General features: G+C 36.4%; 1 protein-coding gene across 4 annotated transcripts in view; it reads left to right on the top strand.

The window, feature by feature from the left end:
- LOC134797509 (protein drumstick) overlaps positions 1–21,740 on the top strand; it is a 33,280-nt gene that overhangs the window by 8,782 nt on the left and 2,758 nt on the right. For 3 of the 4 annotated variants that reach the window (XM_063769753.1, XM_063769751.1, XM_063769754.1), the window contains exon 2: positions 14,996–15,255. In XM_063769753.1, coding sequence (XP_063625823.1) covers positions 15,038–15,255 — 218 coding nt within the window. In that variant the 5' untranslated portion in view covers positions 14,996–15,037. Of the gene's footprint in view, positions 1–14,372; positions 14,660–14,995; positions 15,256–21,740 lie in introns of those variants that run through there. The other variant, XM_063769752.1, reaches the window with a different exon arrangement.

Here is a 21,740-nt window from a genome sequence, read left to right as displayed (position 1 = left end):
ATCACCAGATTTAATAAAATTTAATACCAAAAAAATCTATTTTACCACCCTAAAATCATGAATGATCACCAAAATTATAACACCATTTTAATGTAAAATGATTACCAATTTTATTACATTTTACTATCCTTTTAAAGGAAATGACACCAAAATAATCATTATTAACCCAAAAATAGTCAATGATTACCAAATTTCAATCCCCATTTTAATGTGAAATGATAACCAAATTTTTACATCTTGCTATCCTATTAAAGAAAATGACACCAAAATAATCATTGTAAACCCAAAAATAGTAAATGACCACCAAAATTAGAACTCCATTTTAATGTAAAATGATAACCAAATTTTTAAATCTTGCTATCCTATTAAAGCAAATGGCTCCAAAATAATCATTGTAAACGCAAAAATAGTAAATGATCACAAAATTGTAACCACATTTTAATTAAAAATGTGCAATCATTTAATATATCGTTATCCTATTAAATTAATTAATCCATTTCGTCACCTTTTTCTAGTAGCATTTTATTTCTGTATCAGTCGCAGTTTGAACCTAACCTAACCCACTTTTCTAGTAGCAGTTTGTTTCTGTAAGGGTCGCAGTTCAAACCTAACCTAACCCACTTTTCTAGTAGCATTTCTTTTCTGCAAGGGTCGCAGTTCAAACCTAACCTAACCCACTTTTCTAGTAGCATTTCGTTTCTGTATGGGTCGCAGTTCAAACCTAACCTAACCCACTTTTCTAGTAGCATTTCTTTTCTGTAAGGGTCGCAGTTCAAACCTAACCTAACCCACTTTTCTAGTAGCGTTTCGTATCTGTATGGGTAGCAGTTGAAACTTAACCTAACCTACTTTTCTAGTACCATTTCGTTTCTGTAAGGGTCGCAGTGCTAACCTAACCTAACCCACTTAACTGATAGCAGTTTAACTTACTTTTCTAGTAGCATAACGAAATGCTACTAGAAAAGTAGATTAGGTTAGGTAGGTATGCGGTGCGGGCTACGGGGGGTTGAGCGGGAGGGGCTAGTAATTTTGGCATCAGTTTACTTTATTTGGTAATATGTATAAATTTTTTGGTAATCATAGTGGTTTATTTAGGTGAAAATATCGCATTAATTTGGTCTTCAAGATTTGGTGATCATTAATGATTTTTGGTGATCATTCAATATATTTGGTATTTGAATACAATTTGAAGTGCAGTCGTAATTAAAGTGGTGGTACTTTTGTATTTTTAGGCCTTATTTTTTTGGTGTTCAGTAATTTTTTTTGGTAAGCATGATTTTTTTATTTAGGGTACCAAAGTATTTTTTGGTGGTCATTATATTTGTAGCCGGAAAAAAATACAGTTGATACCTATGTTTTGTGTATATATAGGTATAGCACACTTGTAAATGTAAATATACCTAAGCAGAAAATAGGTATGAGTCATAATCGTATAAACATAAAAATTAGATAATATTGCTGCTCCATAGCACAAAATCCAAGCAAACAATTTTCGCATTTGAGTAAGCCATCAACGTGCAAAATTTAGGTACCCGACTTTTTCACTTCTCATCTATAGGTAGTAGAGTCGGTAAAAGCTAACTCAAGCTAAGACAAAGTTTGGCTATATCGTCATTAATGTCAAATTTTTATGAAAATATGACGTTTATAATGCCACTGCTTTACTTTTGTTCTCTTGAAATCGTTACAATTTTACAAAGCTAGCTTAGCGGTCTACTGTTTTATAATAGGTAATTATGCAGTACCAGGTTCTTTTTTATCAAAACTGACTTCGGATTTAAATTACACGGTGCCCCAATCCAACACTGCCATTAACAATTTTAACGGCTCTGTTTTTCTTCCACCACGTTACGCAATATTAGGCTCTAACGGCTTATATAGAGTCGTGGGTTGAGTCGACCTACAAGATCGCTCCAGGTGGTAGAAAGTCGCCCACGCTGGACCCACAAAAATAACCATGGAACCGTGTGGTTCTGTAAATATAGGTAGTTAATCGCCACTATCGCCGGTGCTGTTGTTTTAAGGGCACTTGAAATATTCCTTGAAATATTTTGGAAATATCAAGCATGGAGCTTGATCAACCAGGAGATCTGACCGTTGGTAGGTATATGTGTAGGTAGGTAGAGTTTGTAGTTCAGGTATAAAACTAGAGTAGGTACCTATTATAGTCTCTCTACAAGAACGTCAAGAACGTCTACTTAATACCATTTAAGTAGCCATTAACATATTGTGCAAAACAGTCGCAAATATTATAACTTTATTTTTAAATGAACGGTTTCACGTACCACACTATTTTTGTCTGTTTAGCTTAGATAATAGCCGATAAAAAGCTTTAAGGATGACTCACGTTAGACCGGGCCGTGGCCGGGCCGGAGCTTCATCGTTTTCTATGGAAAGCATCACGTGATCGCCTGTCATGTCATAGAAAAGTAAGCGCTGGAAGCTCCGGCCCGGTCTAACGTGAGTCATCCTTTAGTTGAGAATACCCAAAAGTGTTTATTTATAACCTGAATCTATATCAAAAGGCCGCGGCTAAATTAAAACAGTTCAAAAAATATTATTCTTAAACAAATCAGCAGCCGTTTCACTCAAGCAAACACTTTATATAAAAACAATACGATCAGCTCCCAACATTCGCCCGGAGCACATTATGTGGCTCTCCTCCCTTTGATTGGCCGCCGCGTACGCCAGTAGCGACTCCCGCACTTACATAATATACCTACGTAGGCGTAGCGGCATTCAGTAGCGGTATATAACGGAGGTCCGCCCTCTGAGGAACTAATGTGAAGAGAGAAAGGGGCACGTCGTATTTTTATTGATGACTAGTAGACACTTGATTTAAAGTTAACGTAGGACACGTTCTATTAGTGTAGTTGTATTTGAAGTGGTTCATGTGTGGTAAAGGTACGCTCTCTGTGGAAAGAAGAGAGAAATAGGGGAAAGTGAAATGTTAAGTTACCCCTCCTATTTTGAGAGAAATGGGTTCAATTTGATTAATGTAAAAATGTGGGTTGATTGGTTTACAAGTAACGTGAATACAACAGAACACTATCTGTGTTTAACATGCACAAAATCTCGTTAAAGCAGTCAGGTGGTGGTACTGGTGCTCGACGCGGTTCCAGTACATGTCATCTTGAAACTTAAGTTATTGTCAATAGAAGTGACAGCAGGGTGTCATATATTGGGCATTAGCATGTCGAGCACTAGTACCACCACCTTATTTTAAAATTTTGGGTACCTAGTGCTATAAAGAAGAATTTATTAAAATCTTCATAAATGTTAGCAATAACATACAACCCCTTTATATATCTAAGTTCACACTGATTTACCGACCTGTTTCCAAAGCTCTACCTTTATTTACTCACAACGCAAAAATAACGATATAATTCTCACCCTGACTTTAAATCCGGAACTTTATCAAGCCCGAAGGCCCGAGATCGACGCGCAGCGCCGGGGGCGATTCGAGCGAGGGCCTAATATATCAGGCTGGTGGGAATGAGAGTGGCGTGGAGACGGGTTACGACTAAAATAATCTATTCTAAAAATAAATGAAGGAAAACCCCGACCTTTTTTTACGTAATTCATCTATTGGGGGGTTTTATTGAATCTTAAAACGTTGAAATAGACATGAAAGGTAGTTATTTCGTGTAATTATTATACATACCTACGTGCATTGGACAGAACCAAAAGGCGGGAAAGAGGGGAGGCCTTTGCCCAGGAGTGAGACACCCTATAGGCTAGTAAAAAATATATACCTACACATTGTAGATCGCACAAAAAACGCAGTGTGATGAGATGATGAAAGCTATTGAAGCATAGCTAGTTAAAAAGTATGCACATTTATAATTTCATAATATGTCAGGTAAAAGTTTTTTTTTTTTTTTTTTTTTTTTTTTTTTTTTTTTTTTTTTTTTTTTATATGGTAATGTTAAATCATCATTAAATATCATAACATAATTTCTTAAATAAGGGGCTTCTTTAAACGTCGTGTCGTAGTATACACAAATAGGAGTTTCTTCGCGGTATTTGAATTTATATATAAGTTACAAAAATGCAACAAAAAACATATTTGGTTTTTATTTTGTTAAACGAATTTAGGATTTTATTTAAATTTTACGAAATTAAAAAGCAACACATGACCATCCACCACCCACTTAATCTTATAATTATCACGAAATTATTTAGCAACAACGAAGCAACTTGGAAATGATACAGTTACGGGCCACTACCTACAGTACAGTATAGTCTTTGTAGTATATTTGAAAAATATTTATATTAAACAATGGCGTGTCCATTCCCTCTCCTGCGCCAGCGCATCGCATACCGTTCCTGTGGGAACGCACGAGACATAAACTGTTTCGTTATTTCTGCTCACTCATTTGTATATTATAATTTGGCTCCGGTTTAGCGAGCGAACTTGAATTTAAATTGTTATTATTACCGTCATTATGTACTGCGCCTATGTAATTCTTGAAAGCGATTCCGATTAAATCACGTAGCCACTAAGTTATAGATGATGTTGTAAAGTCACCTTTATAGCTCCGTCTGGGCTCAAGCAATTTTCAAGGGAGTTGGTGACCCTTCAATGGTGGAACGAATAGAGATAGGAAAAGTTAAAGTCACTTGTAGAATGTTACCAGATGAAATAAAAAAGTTCAAGTCACTTGAAGAATGTTACCAGGTGAAATAAAAAGAAGCGAAATTTGCGCTTTGAATTTGCATATTTTCATGGAATTTCCTGAAAGAATTACGAGAATATCGCTATACAAAAGTGGACTTGGACGAACTTCCGGAAAATTAGCGCGGATTAATTGGGGAAAAAAGCGAAATCTGAGCGGTGTAGGTTCTGGTTATAGTGGCTACACTGTTGTCTATTCAAACAAAATATAATATATTTCTGTTACTAAATCAGTTCTTAAATACCTAATTAAATATCTTAAATGATTATAAGTACCTACATGTATATTGCTAATTAAGATGCATGAGTTACTCTTATTAGTTGTGTAGGTGTGCATGAAGCATCATCATTTATTTATAAGTTGCCTACAGAAGCTGGTAATATTTACCTATTGATAAGCATTTGTATCACTAGTCACGACATATCATAATTTTTACTTATTAGTTTTACAGTTTAGACTCACTTGTTTTTAGTCACTCGCGTGACATGTTTTGGAGAACCTAGGTCTCTTTCGCGTCGCGATACACGGCCGTCGTGAACGCTGCTCGCACTGTTAGTGATTGAGAAAGGAAACCAGGCTCTCGGAAACATGTCGCGCGAGTGACTAAAAACAAGTGAGTCTAAACCGTAAACTTATTCAATGTTAGTATAGTTCACAACAGTTTAATTTTGATTAACGCTTGAGTTTGCAAATAAGATAGTTATTTGTGCTTTACCAATGTGAAATGTAAATCGTTGCACACGTATTATGTTTTTATATATTTATTTATTAATTTTAGTACATACTTTTGTAGTTAATAATTATTTAAATGAGATAACCTTCATTTCTATAATTTTCTTGTTACAATAATTTTGTAGTACTATCGCCATCAGATATATCGGAGCGGCCATGGTGCTCAAAAATATTTGAACAGGAACTCTAATGCCTTGACAATAGTGTTGAGATATTTTTGAGCACCTTGGCCGCTCCGATATATCTGATGGCGACTGTACCATCATGATTCAGCTCATATTTCACATTCTATCAACACATTCCGACCTCATATTTTCGGGACGTCGATGTTGTCTCTTTCATTCCAGTATCGGTTAACGGTTGTACGATAAGGAAAGACACTCCATTGTTCCATAGAATGACACACATTATCTTGTTGAAAACATACCTAACCTTTGTATTGTGTGTCGAAAGGTGTCAACCAGGAATGATGAAGTAAATTTCTCATAATTACTTAGTTTTTGTGTCTCGCGTTATCTGAAAATTGTGTAGTTTTCAGAGATTAGTACAGCGACTCATTGATGTTCTTATCGAATTACAGACCATTTAACCATTCTTTACAAACGCTAATACTAATTAGCAAATTAACTTTATATTTTTAAACGCTGTCTAGTACCTACATAGGTAATATCTTACACAGATTTTAAAACAAAAAATATGTCGCTCTTGTGGGTAATAATCAACAGCCTGGTTTGTATGATATCATTATTTTATCACGCGGGAAAATAGATAATGTTTTCTATTCTTATATCGATAACGGTTCAATCAGAAAATTAGGTTTGATTGTCCTTAATTTAACTTGGGTATGTGCTCAGGAGTGACGTGCAAACGTGCATGACCAAGTAATAATGAACTGTTATGCAGATCGGGAGAAGATTATATTTTTAATTCAAAAAATTGCCACCATGAAAACATATTTTACACATTAAATTAACGTGATTAATTAACAGTTTATAAATACAAACATAATTATACCATCCGTTATAGCTAATATTAACAAAGGATACATTCTTGAGCGCCGACAAATTCCTAGAAAGCCGAAAGCAGAATGGACACACGCTGACTAGGCTATTTCTCACTACAAAAGGTTCAATGCGCATTAATAGACCGTATTTGATGCAACTATAAAGGTAGTACAATAACTTGATAAATACCGCAGTTTGACTACGAGTATTCACGGTACCTGCTATTGTGTGGAATAGGACAGAGATTTCATGTTCAGTTTTACATGTTGTTAATTAAAGAGTGACACAAGAACACTTCCAAAGGGATACATTCTATGCGTTTTTCCTATTCGTAAATATTTAAGGACTTTTAATTATATTTTAACTCAACTGCAAAATGATTTAAATTATGTTGATTTTCTAGTGTACATATTAGGTAGGCATTTTTTGGGCTCCGTAGGTAAGTACAGCTGATCTTGAGGTTTTAATTTCGAAGTTATAACAATCTTTGTAGTGATGATTTGTTCAGGCTTTTTGTAACTTAAGTACTGTCTTTGCTCAATAACTTCTCATCATCATCATCATCATCATCATCATAACTTAAGAGCTTTGATCTTGTCGGTGGAGTGATCGCCACTCATCTCTTTCTCGTGTCAGGCTTTTAATTTCCTCATATAAACTCAATAACTTCTACATATCCAATATTCTATCTAGACAGTAACATGTACTCCGCGTAAGACATGAGAAATCAAAACACATAAATAGCACATACTCAAGGTAGGGCAAACCTTGGCTTATCGGTGATACTTGGTAATTCCGAGATAATGCCTTGTTATCTTACGCTGAGCTTACAATGCTGAAATGTAAGCAATTAAATTGCTGCCAACTCGATTGCAAGCATCAAAACTGACACCTGCCAACGATTTTATAGTTCGCATTTCCTCATGGTGAGAACTGTGTAAGATTATAACGGAGTATCACCGAATTACCAAGTATCACCGATTAGCCAAGGTTTGCCCTACTACTACTAGTTTAAAAATAATAGTTTTGAAATTTTAGGGCCACCCCAAACTAGAGTCTTTCTAGCGTCGGCGTCTATTTAGCGCTATGGAAAATGACGTCGCTGTGCAGTTGCGTCAACGTTGTGTCGAGCAGCAGCCAGAGTTGATTAGACGCCGACGCTCGGGAGACGCTAGTGTGGGGTGGCTCTTAAAGTAAAATATTTTTTCTGTACCTGTGAGTTTAGAATTTAGATCGATCTTAAGCAATTTTGTTTTAAAGCCACATCACTGTTTCATGATCTTACTGAAGGAGCAAACAGCTCAACAGCCATAAATTATTCCGAAATGTTTGCAACAGTTGTAAACCAGGCTTCACGAAGCAGTTAACAATCGATTTAGGGCAACAAGGTTCCAACCAGGTGGTCCACACACTAATTTAATTACCTTGTCAAACAAAGAATCTGAACCATCATTGCGCATCGGGGTTGTAAATCAAAATTTACGATTGGTAAATAAAATTAAGGAACACAGTCCACGAAAAGCGGATCGAAAGCTTCACTTGAGCTTACTACCTATAAGTACCTTAGGTACCTACTTCTCTCTTTGGTCGGTCCCTCATGTCTGAGGATCGTGGTCAGTATCAGGGTCGCATCTGCAGCGGATGATCTGTCTCCACCGGTTTCTGTCCAACGCGTCTCTGACGACCGTGTAGAAAGCAGAGGATGACGAGTCTTTAACTACCTGTAGGTACCTACTTAACTCATTTCAATTCATTTTTTGTTACCTAACGTGTTTCCCAACATAACGCCATCAGGATAGTTCTTTATAGTTACGTTACTTGAGTACTATGTAGCTAAATACACCTTTTGTCACTACAAATCCCAGTCCTGCGGATACAGTTGATGACAAGGGAGTAAGGTGAATGGTTGTCATGACACTTGCTTAGAAGTTTTATATCCTGTGCTTATCTCAAATGCAACACCACGCGCTAGCATTGGTCAGCAAACTTTACCCATTACAATATTTATGACTCAAAACTCTTGGCTAAAATATAACGAAGATACTTTAGTTATTCATGCGTCCTGAATAGAGGAAAATTACCATTGAAATAACGATCGTTTCTGCTTTTTATTCCTTGTGATAAATTTTAATTGCCACCCTTTAAACCGAAGAACAACTAGTAACGTTTATAGCTCTTCCATTTAATTTTGATCCCCGGTTCAATAGTTCAATAGTTCTCGGCCATTAAAAGCAAAGACTCAATACCTTTAATAGATTACTCGTTTTTACATGTATGGGAGTGAAATCTTTTGTTCGCGAACATACCATTGCGTTGTTAATTAGTGTGCTGCAGACAATGTTGATTGCTGAAGGAGCAATAGATACTGAGTTTATTACATTTATCGGGACGCTGACTAAGTTGCAACAAACGAAGGTTTTTGTAGTACTTGCCAGTGCATTGTGCATGATGTGGAATTTTGCATTATTAACTTTGAAGTGGCACTTTTTGTGCGTAATTATGACTTGAGTAAACGGATGTGTGATATTCGATACAATGTTATTAATAAGTTGTCGAACAATTAAGTTTATTGTGTAGCGAAGACTAGTAAAATGTGAGGTCTATGTAAAATAACAAAAACACGTTGTTATCATATGCTGTAGAATAGTGTGAAATGAATTATCTCATTATTACTAGCAGATTTTACGATTCATCAACCATCAATTTAGTAAAGGTTTAATAAAATTTATACGCATAAATAAAGTGTTTTCACTTTTAAAGGCATTTCAAAGGCGGTAGCGGATTATTTAAGAGATGATTAACGCCGACATTCTTCTAAATCAAGATAACATTAATTGATGTTTTATTAATCATCATTAAAGTGAGTCAGAGCTTTCGAAACAAACGTTACAACCGCAAGTTTTGATGTGACGACTTACTTTTACGACTTTATGCGTGCAATTACCTACAGTATTTTGCCCACAGTGAGAACACCCGCTAACCGTTGACCTTAGGAGGATTGGTGTTAAGGGCTAAATGGGAAATGCCCATTATTGCGTGTTATGGCGCAACGTGAAGGATACCTTGTGTTCTGCAGCAGACGGAATTGATGATTAAATTAATTTAGTAATTTTGAGCTTTATGTCAGTTAGTACCTACTTACTTATTAAATCCTATAAAAAAGCCAAGGAAACTAGAACGACGACATTTTACTTATTGAAATATATCTGTTGTTGTTGGTAATTCTTTGTATTTTTTGTACTACAAAACGAAATCTAATGAAGCTAATGAGCAATTTTCTGTGAAATGTCAATAGTTCAGACATTGTCTTGTGCCGTGAATCATCACGGAATATTAAGATGAGGTCGGTCAAAGACGCAATGACGATGACTCATCCCCACATCCGTTTAGTGAACCTATTGATTTCATCAATATACTTGTAGGGAAACTAAAAACCATGTTACGACATAGTTAATATGAATCGTGCAGGAGTAGATAAGGTTAATTTTTATTTCTTGGATGAGAATAGACTTCCAGAGATTCGACTCTAGGAACACCGATAATTTTGAAAATCACACAATATGTATAAGAGAAGCTACTTTGTTTAAAGGTTGTCTAAAAAGATGTACAACTATTAGTGTACACATGCTTAACTACAAGAATACAATTTTACTCAAGTTCTGTAACTATCGCGACGTAATAGGTACTTTGACTTTGCTTTGTCGTTACAAATCGTTTGGCATCAAGTTAGTCTCTGTTTGGGGACTAAGACAAAAATAGGACCAAAAATTATTGATGTAACGTTAGTCACTGTTTTAAGAAATATCCTTTACGTTACTTACCATCAGGTGAGATTGTGGTCAAGCTTACCCAATAAAAAAAGGAATGGCAATATTAATTGAAAATTAACTTTATTTAAGAACTTAAAAACAAGTTAACTAAAATATAATATGACTAAATATAAACTACCTAAATTAAATATAATAAAATAAAATAAAGAATCATAAATAAAATCCCCACCTATGAAAAGTCCCCCAGGTCTGTCCCCTGCAGAAGGGTGCCCAATGCCCATAAGGCTGGCTAAATGACTTACCACCTAATTGAGCTCAAATACAGCTGGATGCAGTGCTGAATATGAGCTTGAGTATTTAGTCATTTAGTGTCTTTTTCTCTTTGATTTAAAACTACAAAAATGTTTCAACATGTTACACCATTTTAACTTAGAAAAAGGTACCCGGAGATGCTTCATGCAAACAAACCTCGAGGTAGTATTTCTTAAAGAGTAATTCGTGAGCGAATCAGATGTTTATCGACATTAAGAGCTTTTAAAAATCCCGACTGCCATAAAAGGCGTATTTCGAGCTCTAGATGAAAGATTGCCGAATTTTTCACTTTTATGTAAGACGTCGACCCGACCACTGTATTTGGTGCTAAGAATTCGTGCTACCAGAGTTTTATGCGATTCCGACACAAAGTTTTAACTGACATTTTATACTCTTAGTAATCTCCAATTGGTTTAATAAGGATGTGATTGCCATATAAGTATAATGTCATGACATGACTATCATTCAAACTAGCAATTCGACTTGAAAAATTCGATTACATACATACTTTTGACATATTTTTTTTATGATATAAGAAGTAAACTAATAATAACAGAAGAATCGCCCGGGTGTGTAATGTTTAATATAATTATAAAAAAACTATCATACATTTGTTATAACGCCATTTGATATATTATTGTATGTTATAATGTAATTTTTATTATACGTTCCCTTTATTATATAGTGATTTCATCTAAACTTTCATTGATATAATGCCTAATGTAATATAATTTTCAAATAGTATATAGACATGTTTTATAATGACATTTGTTATATTATATTTTTGTATAACGTAATACTTCATACAATTTTATCAAGTATAAATACATATATCGTATAAAATTTTTTGTCATATTTCATTTACTGATAACTTAAAGTTTTACATACTTTTTATAACTAGTACGCAGACCTACTGCTTTTGCTAGCTATTTTATTCTAGGGAGGTCGCAGTTCTAACCTAACCTAACCTATTTTTTCACGGATTTTGTTCTGCGGGGACCGCAGTTCAAACCTAACCTAAACCACTTTTTTGATAGAATATTTTATTCTACAGAGGGTCATAGTTCTAACCTAACCTAACCCTCCTTTTGTTAGGTAGTTATTCGTTTGTGCGGAGTCGCAGTTCCAACCTAACCTAACCCATTTATGTCATGCAACTATTATGCTACATAAATAATTATGTGATGTCACTTGTTATAACAAATAATATGCTTTAGAGTATGTAATAAATATAGCAATGTATATTAGACGAAGTGTAAATATACCTTATGACCATTATACCAATAATAACATTATGTATACCGTTAATTAGGTATTACGGTAGTATGCCACTTATTACGTTATTCAAAATAACGATATATCAAACTATAATATGTGAAAAGTAATTATAACAAATGTAATGCACCCGAATCGCCCGATGGTCCATCGTTGCCCATGGACAGAGGGTTGCAAATGCGTTGCCAGAATCTTAAAGAAGATCTGAAAAATGTTGTTTCTATTAGGAGTATTCAAGAGACTACTAGACTAGTTTATCTAACGAAACTATTGGATTTCTTATAGAGTAAACTTCGCTCGCACGATTACGAGTACTTTGGTAGCTGCGATGGGTCTTGGACTCACGTTACACGGGTTATCTCAAGAACTACAACTCTAATTCGCCCGCACGACTAATGAAAATTCACGGATATAATTGCTACGCCCTAAAGAGACCTAATAACTCGGTTTGTCAGAAAAAAGCCTGGCAAATACCTTATGGACCTGAAAACTAAAAATTTTGTAGTAGTTATGTACTGGTCCAAAACAGCCAGATCCCTGGCAATGGCAGGCATGGCACATTTATTCACAAACGTTCAATCCATAGGCTACATGTACGAGTAGGTAGGTGCTTCCTTAAATCAAAATATTATTCGAGATTAATGATAGGCCTAATGGGTAATAGGCCTCGTAACACGACCATTAAAACGGCGAAAGTTCTGTTGGGCAATAAATATTTACTACTCCGAAATAAACAAATCACAGATAATTAGCAGATACTTATGATCGGGCATACAAAGAAATCTACGTATGAATGCGTTCGTTACTTGTGGGTGCGTTTTGACTTTTGAGTTGAGTTGCTGTTTATTTTAACGGTGAAATGACGCAAGAAACAGCAAGAAACCATGCACGTGATGGTCGAAGCAAAAAGCCCAACGACCGTCTTTTGTTTAGGTAAGTTGGGACGCGAGAAAATGGATAAAGTTAATCTAATTTAGTTTTCCTTGATACTCGTATAAGCTTTGCCTAATATTTGCGACGGCAATGGAATAATGGAGAATGAATGTAAAAATCGGAATGCAGTGTCAAAATCAAACTTTTGTTTCAGTTCTATACCTAGAGTCGGATTAAGCTAACGTCCGGCATTTGCAATAGCGGAGTGTGGTATTGGTAATGTCCATAATTAAAGTTAAATTTCTATAAAAATATGACGTTTATAATGACACTCACTCACTTTGTTCTAATCAATTCAGTGCAAAGTTAGCTTTTAATGAAAAAAAAAATCCTGTCCTGGAACTGCATAACTGACTGACTGACAAGGACTTCAGTAAGTAGTAAGAGTGTTTGTTTATATTAAAATATTGCTTTGTTTAAATTACAATTTGTTAAATCAGCATTAAGTCGTAAGTCGATTAGACAAGTCTTGTACTCCGCCATCATATCCCGCTTAGCCATCATATCCCTTCATGCGTGTTGAATATAGGCACCGACATACGTAAATGTCGTGTCGATGTCGCTTTCCAAGTCCCGAACTAAATGTTCTAGAAAGCGCTTGCCTCAGGGTACGGTAATGACAGAAGTCAAAAATCATCAACAATTGAACACCTTTTTAAAACAACTTATGTCCTTTATCACTAATAGTAAAATTAACCTTAATACTTGGACATTAAGGTTGACATTTGAAGGGGTATTGCAATGGAGATGCGTGTTTTTGTTAGGAGTTTAATTGCGCGTGAGTGGATCGCACGGTAGCCGCGAGCCGGCCGTTCCCACGTGGATACGGTATTGTAAGTATGTAATGGGGAATATTTAGGGAAATTGCGAGGAAAGTAAGGAAGTGTAGAACATCATTGCCGGGTAATAGACCATTGTAACAAACACTATAGCTAAAAATCGTTTTGTTGTTAACTCTTGGCATTTGCTAGTAGTAGATAAATAAATACTTAGGTACTTTATTTCCAACACAAGTAACAACTACCTAAACTATGTATGTAAATAAATTAAAAATTAACACAGCTGCATTTTTTGTGCCTTTATCCCGAGACCACGGGGACAATGCTGTACTCGAATCGTCAGAGATAATTTTAAAGCTTATACGCGATTACGTCCTATTAAAATAAATAAAAATACCTACGTGAAATACGTGAAAGTTTAAATCAGTGAATCGTGTAAAATAGATACCTACTTACCAAAAAAATCTCTGTAGGTACCTAAAAAGAGGAAAAGGCAGTTTAAAAAATAAGAATACATTCTTTTACAAATCGACCTAGCCCTAAACACCCTAATACTTAAATATTGCCGAGTAGGGTGTAAAAAAATCACTACCTACCTACCTCCCTAAAAGCAGGTCAATCATCGTAATAAAAAAAAAACACTTGTATCATGAATCATGACTCACCCTTGCATCAATTAGAGAAAGAACAGAACGGCATCGCAATTGCAAAACAGACCAGTTTACAAATGCCATAAAAATCCACCTGAAATCAATTTAGCTAGCACTGGCCGCGGCCGCTCGCCGTATTTTCCCGTCGGACTTTAAACGAAACTGGGCTTAACTGCGTATGGAGCTTAAGGATACTTAGGTCATTTTTCCTTAAAACAGGAGGAGCCTACCGTGGCTACTTCATTCACTCTTGCGCACGTGGAGGGGGCTTGCCTTCCGTGTAACGTTATCAGTAGTTTCTGCACCCTCTCGGGCTCAGTTGCTAATCGCCCCTGCTCCTGAACGCACGTCTCGATTTGTCTCTTGACACTTCTTGTTTTTACTATTCCGCGTTTTAACTTCATCTTAATCAGTTTAATACGCCATAGAAAGCGATTTTTAGTTAAATCAAAGGTGAATGTGGTCGTAAATCAGTGAAAGTGTTAATACATAGTTTGCTTGTAAAACGATTAAGTCGTCTTCAAGGTGCGTATTTGATACTTAGGTTAATTAAAGTTGGATGTAATAATTTGTTGAAAGTAATTTACATTAATTAAGTTTGATTGAGTGAAAGAGGCGCTGTTATATAACATATGTTTGTATTTTTATAGGCACTCGTATCTATTCCATATTCATCTATGCAAATGCGTACTAAAATAACAACAAAAGTAAATCCTACCCACATACCTACACCTATGTACCTACGTGTAAAACAAACACGATTGCATCACTGTAAACACACTTGAATTTAAACTATGTAATCTTAATCTTAAGGTGTAATATTCTTCGTACGTGTCGTCTGATAAGTTATCATTGTCGCAGGCCTAGCCCCGCCCGTCGCACAAGCAAGATAGAACAGACAAAATGTTCGCAGTGATGCAAATCGACGAAGACCACACACGGGACTTCAGGCGCAAGCTGCGGCCGAAGTGCGAGTTCGTGTGCAAGTACTGCCAGCGCAGGTTCACGAAGTCGTACAACCTGATGATACACGAGCGCACCCACAAGAGTCCCGAGCTCACGTTCAGCTGTGAGGTGTGCGGGAAATCGTTCAAGCGCCAGGATAATCTACGCCAGCATAGGTAAGTGGTCAATAACGGTGGTGTTTTAATAACAAAACTTCCGTGAGACACAGACATATTAAATATATTAAGATCGGGTCACTCACCGTACCCGTACACTAATGCGTGAGTGACCCGTTCTTAATATATTTAACGGTGGTGTTTTTACAATTGGTTGGTGATGGGTTGAAAATTAGGGTCTTTTAGAAGAATATTTGTACGAGAACGACTTTGATTAGTTTGCATTTTCGTCCGCAACATTGAATTAGACTTCATAAATTATTAAAAATACTTACCTGTTATTTAATTGTTCTATAACTACTTTATTGAAATTACATATTGATATTTTAGGGATGACTTGAATAGGTTGGTTATATAAAAACTAAACAATAGGATCGGTCGGCAAAAGTTAGGTGTCGGTGATTTCAGAAGTGTATTTAAATTTAAACATTAATTAGCGGTAGGTACGATACCTACCTATTTTTAAATGGAAAATACTGCACGAATACATTCGATAAGGAGGCTTAGACTATTATACTCTATATCTTTAGGCATGGTATAATAATATACTCCGCCTGGTACTCCATTCCGAGATTCGCGTATGACCTAACTGACACGCGCCTACGTCATCATGCTGTTTACAGGTTCTCAAACTTTGAAATGTGGGAGAATTTAAACCAACGGTGAAAATTATTTTAACGGCATTAATTTTAAGTTATTCATGTAGAAACATAGTAAAATAAAACAAATCTAATGTATTAAATTAAACTTTATTTATCTATACAAGACAAACGTTTGAAAAACTAATTCACAGTTACACATTAATTACCAAGCTTACGGCGTGAAAAGTTTGGAAAACACTGCGACTGCTGACACTGAGCGAGAAGGAAATAACAATTAACACGCGTTCGACAAGGATGACGGTCAGGGCATGAAGTTATCTAGATCCGAATTGTCAAATGTGCACAGCGCTATCCTGTGTTGCCAGTAGTATAAACAGAATTACCCGAAAGTCTGAAATTTCTTTCGTGAATCGGAAGATATTGCTAACGAGTAATTAAAAATGACGTGTTATTGTAAAATTTAAGCTAAAATACATATAAATGAAAATTATACAATTATAAAGAAATATTTTAACTTATTAACCATAGGTATAATGTACCCATGTAACATGTTATGTTGAAATAAAGTGGCAATGTTATTGTGACGTAGGCCCGTGTCACTCTGGGAATGGAAGACCATGTTTTATTAGACCTTGTCTTTAGGTATTTAAATAAGAGTAAACAAACAATTTGTACATTTTCGGGTAGTTCTAACATTTATTGGTTAAACGACCAAATACAAAACCGCCTGGATCCGTCACTGAATGACCTGACTTTAACCTACATTATTTGATCATGTAATGTGTTCATCTACTCTACTCTGGCTTATGGAGCCATTTGAAGGTAGATTTTGTTTACTTTTATTTAAATACCTAAAGATACAGTCTATAGATGACAATCGTAGATAGAAAACTCCAAAACTTAAATCATGGGAATAGTAGCGTTACTTTTCGTAGCATCTGTCATCCCTGTTTACCTTTTGTCGATGTACAATTATCATCTGATCTTAGCTCGGCCCTAAGGATAGAATACGGTCTAGAAAAAATTGATTAATATTTCTTTCGAACAAAGCACAACCATAACGTACCGTCCTAGATCGCGGTTAAGTCAGGTGCCGCAAGGTCGTGGTTGGCCGTCGGCTCGCATTAGGGTCTTGCCGATCAAGCCTACTGTTACATGGTTTCACAACAGTGATCCTTTAGAAATTACGCTTATGGTTATGGGCTCCGGTTTCCTCACTTAGAACGTAAATATTGGGCCGTTGTGCGTAATATGCAGACATCGTAAATTTTATAGCATTTTCGGTGCAGCGGAGTGGTGTTAACGGAATTGGTATAAACAATTTCAACCCTAATGATTAATTAGCGTTAATTACGTTAATATTAACCTTAATTTACCATTTCAGTTGGAATTATCTGTACCAATTCCGTTAACACCACTCCGCTGCACCAAAAATACTATAAAATTTACGATGTCTGGTAATATGATTGCAAGATAGATGTCTAACCAGCGCAAAATTTTACTTTACGAGCACAGGATTTTTACTTTAACTTGCGACGATGTAAATGATAATGGGGATTGTTGTATTAAATGAACGCAATGTATATAAAATACTATTATTCACAAAGGTTGATATGCTTTTTCAGAAAAAAAAAAACAGGACAGGACGTCACCTTATTAATACACTCAAAAGCAATAAAAACGGGTCACTGTTAAAGAAATTTTCCGTGGGTTTAAGTAATTCATTTTAAGGTATGGTCACTGTCACTGTAGCTATTTAGGATTTTATGACAACAATTTCATAACAATAAGGTTGATATAAACAACTTAAATAATTTTCCATCTTTCAGTGATATCCTGAAACTGTTACTTAGTTAAGGTTACTTTGTGCAAAATAGTGACAAAATTTGCTTTTGGTTGTTCAGCACTAAATAACTTAGTATGAATATCCCACTTAAGAATGACTCACGTTAGATTGGCCCGTGACCGGGCCGGAGCTTCCGGCGCATAGTTTTCTATGGAAAGCATCACGTGATCGCCTGTCAGGTCATAGAAAAGTAAGCTCCGGAAGCTCCGGCCCGGATACGGCCCGGTCTAACGTGAGTCATCCTTTACACATCTGTCATGTAGGGCCTCAAACAAGGCACCGTAAATGCATTAAAGCATAAAACAGACATAAAGAACGTCAACCTCCGAAACGGTAAAATTTATCAAGCAAGATAACTAAAATATGTATGTAAGTACCTACATATATGCTAACATGAGAGATACGAAACGCTCGTGAACTCAATTTGGAATTTATGATAGTTTGTCTAGCGTTTTACACAACGAAGGAAGGAATCTAAATGTCATTATTCTTCTTAAAGGTGATTTGTAGTTATCACGAAAAATAAACTGCAACTTAACGCTTTGTAAATATGGTCACTGTTTCAAAGTCAAATCATAAAGGTAGGTAATTCCTCAAATGGATAAAATGTTGGTCTTAAATCTTCAGAATAAACGTAGGTTTATTGGCGTAAAACTACTACAGATGGCGCTAATGTTTTAGTTCTCTCGGGACCTATAAGCATTTTGTCAAGATAACGAGTATGATCGCTCGCAGCATCAAGTCAGTCAGTTGCCTGTCAACTAAATATTTTGTATTGGCGATCGCATAGGTGAACGTGAACGTCCTAGTTGTGTTTTTGCTCTGTAACGCCAACGATCTTTCTACTGTTACCAAAAACTATCTCATAGCAGGAAGTGTGCGATATGTAATTATTTCAGCAAACAATCGACAGTCGGTAGCGGTACTGGGCCTAGGGCACTCACGGCGCCACGTTCACACGCCGTACGTACATGTACGTATGATGTACATCATTACGTACTTTTAGGGTTACTCTTCCGACAATAGTCGGAATTTTAACAGACTGACGAGGGGAGGGTATTGCTTTTAGAGTGTCTTTGGTTCCCTATGGAACAGAAACGATTGTGACAATTTTTTTTATTGTTACTATAAATGCCGCTGATTTTTTATTGTCTCAAGCGCCACGTTTAAACGCCGTATGTACACCTACCTGCAAAAGTGCATGTCCAATTTCAATACCTAAATATATTTATTGCAGTTTTAAATCGTTACCAGAAATATTCATTTATTAATGGCGCGTCTGATGGTAAAATATTACCAAACTAGATAAGTTCAACTAAGGTTTATTGTATTTTATGGATCGTGTCATAAATTTGATTCGTCAGTGCAAATAAAATAACAACAAAATAGATAACATTGTCTACCACAAAATGGCTGCACAGTATCAACTCTAACATCAGAGATAAGTTTCATAAAGTCCTGCAACACCCAATTGCAGGCTGTTAAGATTGACAAGATTATCTTCCGTCACTGAATGTAGATAAAATTCTAACAGACTATAAAGTACGTAGCCCTGCGAAATTGCAGCAAATTGCGGAACTGTTAGGCGCGGTACACATTGTTCCTTGTACGGCCGGCGCATAAGCTGCAAATTATACCGTGGCAGTCACGTGTGCCGAGTCTTGCGGGCTACCGTCCGCGTTCGCACAGTTTCGGAAGCATTAGTGCCCATTAAGAACCGTTAACACACGAGCACGTCACGACTCACGACTCGAGCGTGAGCGATCTATCGACGATCTCGGTAGCGGATGCGATACAGTGCGATGGGTCGCACGGAACGTTTTGTTTTCTCTGTCGACGGTACTTTCTAAGTGAAGCAACGCTAAAGGACGCGCGAAGAACATCGCCGGTCATTAGGTCTTTTTTCCTATTTCATCTAAGCTTCCAAGGAATGTAAACGTTTATATTGCAAGCTTGCGCAACTACAAGCCTACCGCAAATGTGTAACGCTGACATTTACCATTATCTAAACCAGAAATGGTCAGAGCATCTCAAATGGCACGCAAAGTACTTTATATTCACGACTCGTCTGCTGCCGCTGGCTTATATGGATGGTATTTAGCGGAGAAAGTTTCGTAACGTCACATTGTCTCTAAGATGATATTTGCATAGGTGAGGGTCGCGACCCCGTCACTATAACTCGTCGCTACCAACACATTGTATGTTAATTGCGGGTGACAACCGCCGGTTCGCAATCTGAGTGACACGAGAGCGCCGGTGTAAACGCGGCTTTACGGCTTGACGAGTTTAATGAACCCGCGTTGACAGATACGTAGTTTTTTTAAATATCTTACAATGTTCCTATCGACGTCGGTTGGTGTGTTTGATATATCTACTGTCATAGACGTACATATTGTTGTCGTAGATGTGATTTGGCAGTCAGTGTTATTAAATAAGTACTAAGAAACAGTGGCGGATTTGCAGTCTTTGCCGCCCTAGGCCCCAGGCCCTATAGCCACCCCTTTCGCAGCACCCATACTGACTACATTTTAAGTTATTTCTTGTTATCATCAGTGAATTTATTGTCACAATTTGCCGCCTTAGGGCAAATCCGCCACGAAGAAACCTACCTGTAGCCCTTTTTATTTGCTGTATGTGTGATTCTGTTCACTCATGATGAACTAACAATACCTATACCTACGTTAGGTTAACGCGGCGCACGATATTTCAAAATGGTTTAATTGCGCCCGATGCCCTACTAAGTTAGCGCAGTGAGCCATCGGAGCGCTTATCGCCCATCTTAGATCCGCCGCAATCCCCGATAGATTCATTTAATTGGCTAAATTAAAGTACAGCAGGCGTATTATGGATGGTTTTATCCACGTGATAACATAACTGTCACTTATCCGTGCACTCTTGTATGAATACAGATTTACAGATGACAAATAAAAATAAATGATAGCATTGTTCGAATTCCATAATACTTAAGTAGTTCTATATAACAATGCGATCTACATTAAGTTTAATTATAGAGCAAATCGATTCGAATAGACAGGGCTAGATTAATGCAGTACTCCCATATAAATCTAAAGCGATCTCGCGCGATTGTTCACACCGGAGAAAAGGTGGCAATGGGACTAATTAGTATTCCTTCTAACTATCACAGGATGTTTGTAAGGAATTAATTAATAAACTTACGAGTAGGTACACCTACCTTCTGTACCTATTATATTAGGAATGTACTTTCTACGTTTTATTATAACGTTAAGGTACATACATAACAGAAATTATAATTATATTTTGGGATAAATGGACTAAGTCACCGGAAAATTTTATGTTTGTTGTTTTTTTTTCTTACTAAAAATTATACTAACGAGAATAAACCAGCATAACTACCAGTATAATTTTAATTACACAATCAAAATTAAATTAACTATAGCGCAAATTTAGATCTGTATTTGGAGCAGCCTGTATACAGAAACAAAGCGCGCAGTTCCCACAGCCACATACAGGGTGCGCACGAAGTAACCCGCTCGCGCGGAAGTGGAAATGCTGTCACCTGCGCCCTTTACACCATTGTGGCCGTATCGGCCGATCTTAACACTTCGCGCGGGATCGTGTTGAGAAAACCATTCCGAATTAGATCTTAGTACGAAAAAATGTGAACGATGAATGAATTTTTCTGTTTTGCTAAATAAATAAATATTTGGGGCAATCTTACACATATCAACCTAGTGCCAAACTAAGCAATGCTTGTAATGCCGGGTTCTGGGCAAACTGCCGAATCCGACACAAGAGCAGACGATTCAACGGAGCCACGCCGTTCTGTCGCCATAAAATAGTGTTTTTTTTTTTAAGTTTTGCGAAATTTATATTATTATGTATGTTAGTCTATAAGGTATATAATATACATATACCTTATAGACTAACAGGGGCCTTGTTGAAATTAATTATAAAATAAATAAATAAATGCGTATAATCAAGTGTACAAATATGGTTGCATTCATAATTATTACATATTATCCAAAAATATGTCTGACTCAGATTAAATTGTACCA

Source organism: Cydia splendana, chromosome 15, assembly GCF_910591565.1.
Source record: "Cydia splendana chromosome 15, ilCydSple1.2, whole genome shotgun sequence".
In the NCBI taxonomy this organism is placed as follows: Eukaryota; Metazoa; Arthropoda; class Insecta; order Lepidoptera; family Tortricidae; genus Cydia; species Cydia splendana.
This window is presented reverse-complemented; position numbering and strand designations above follow the sequence as displayed.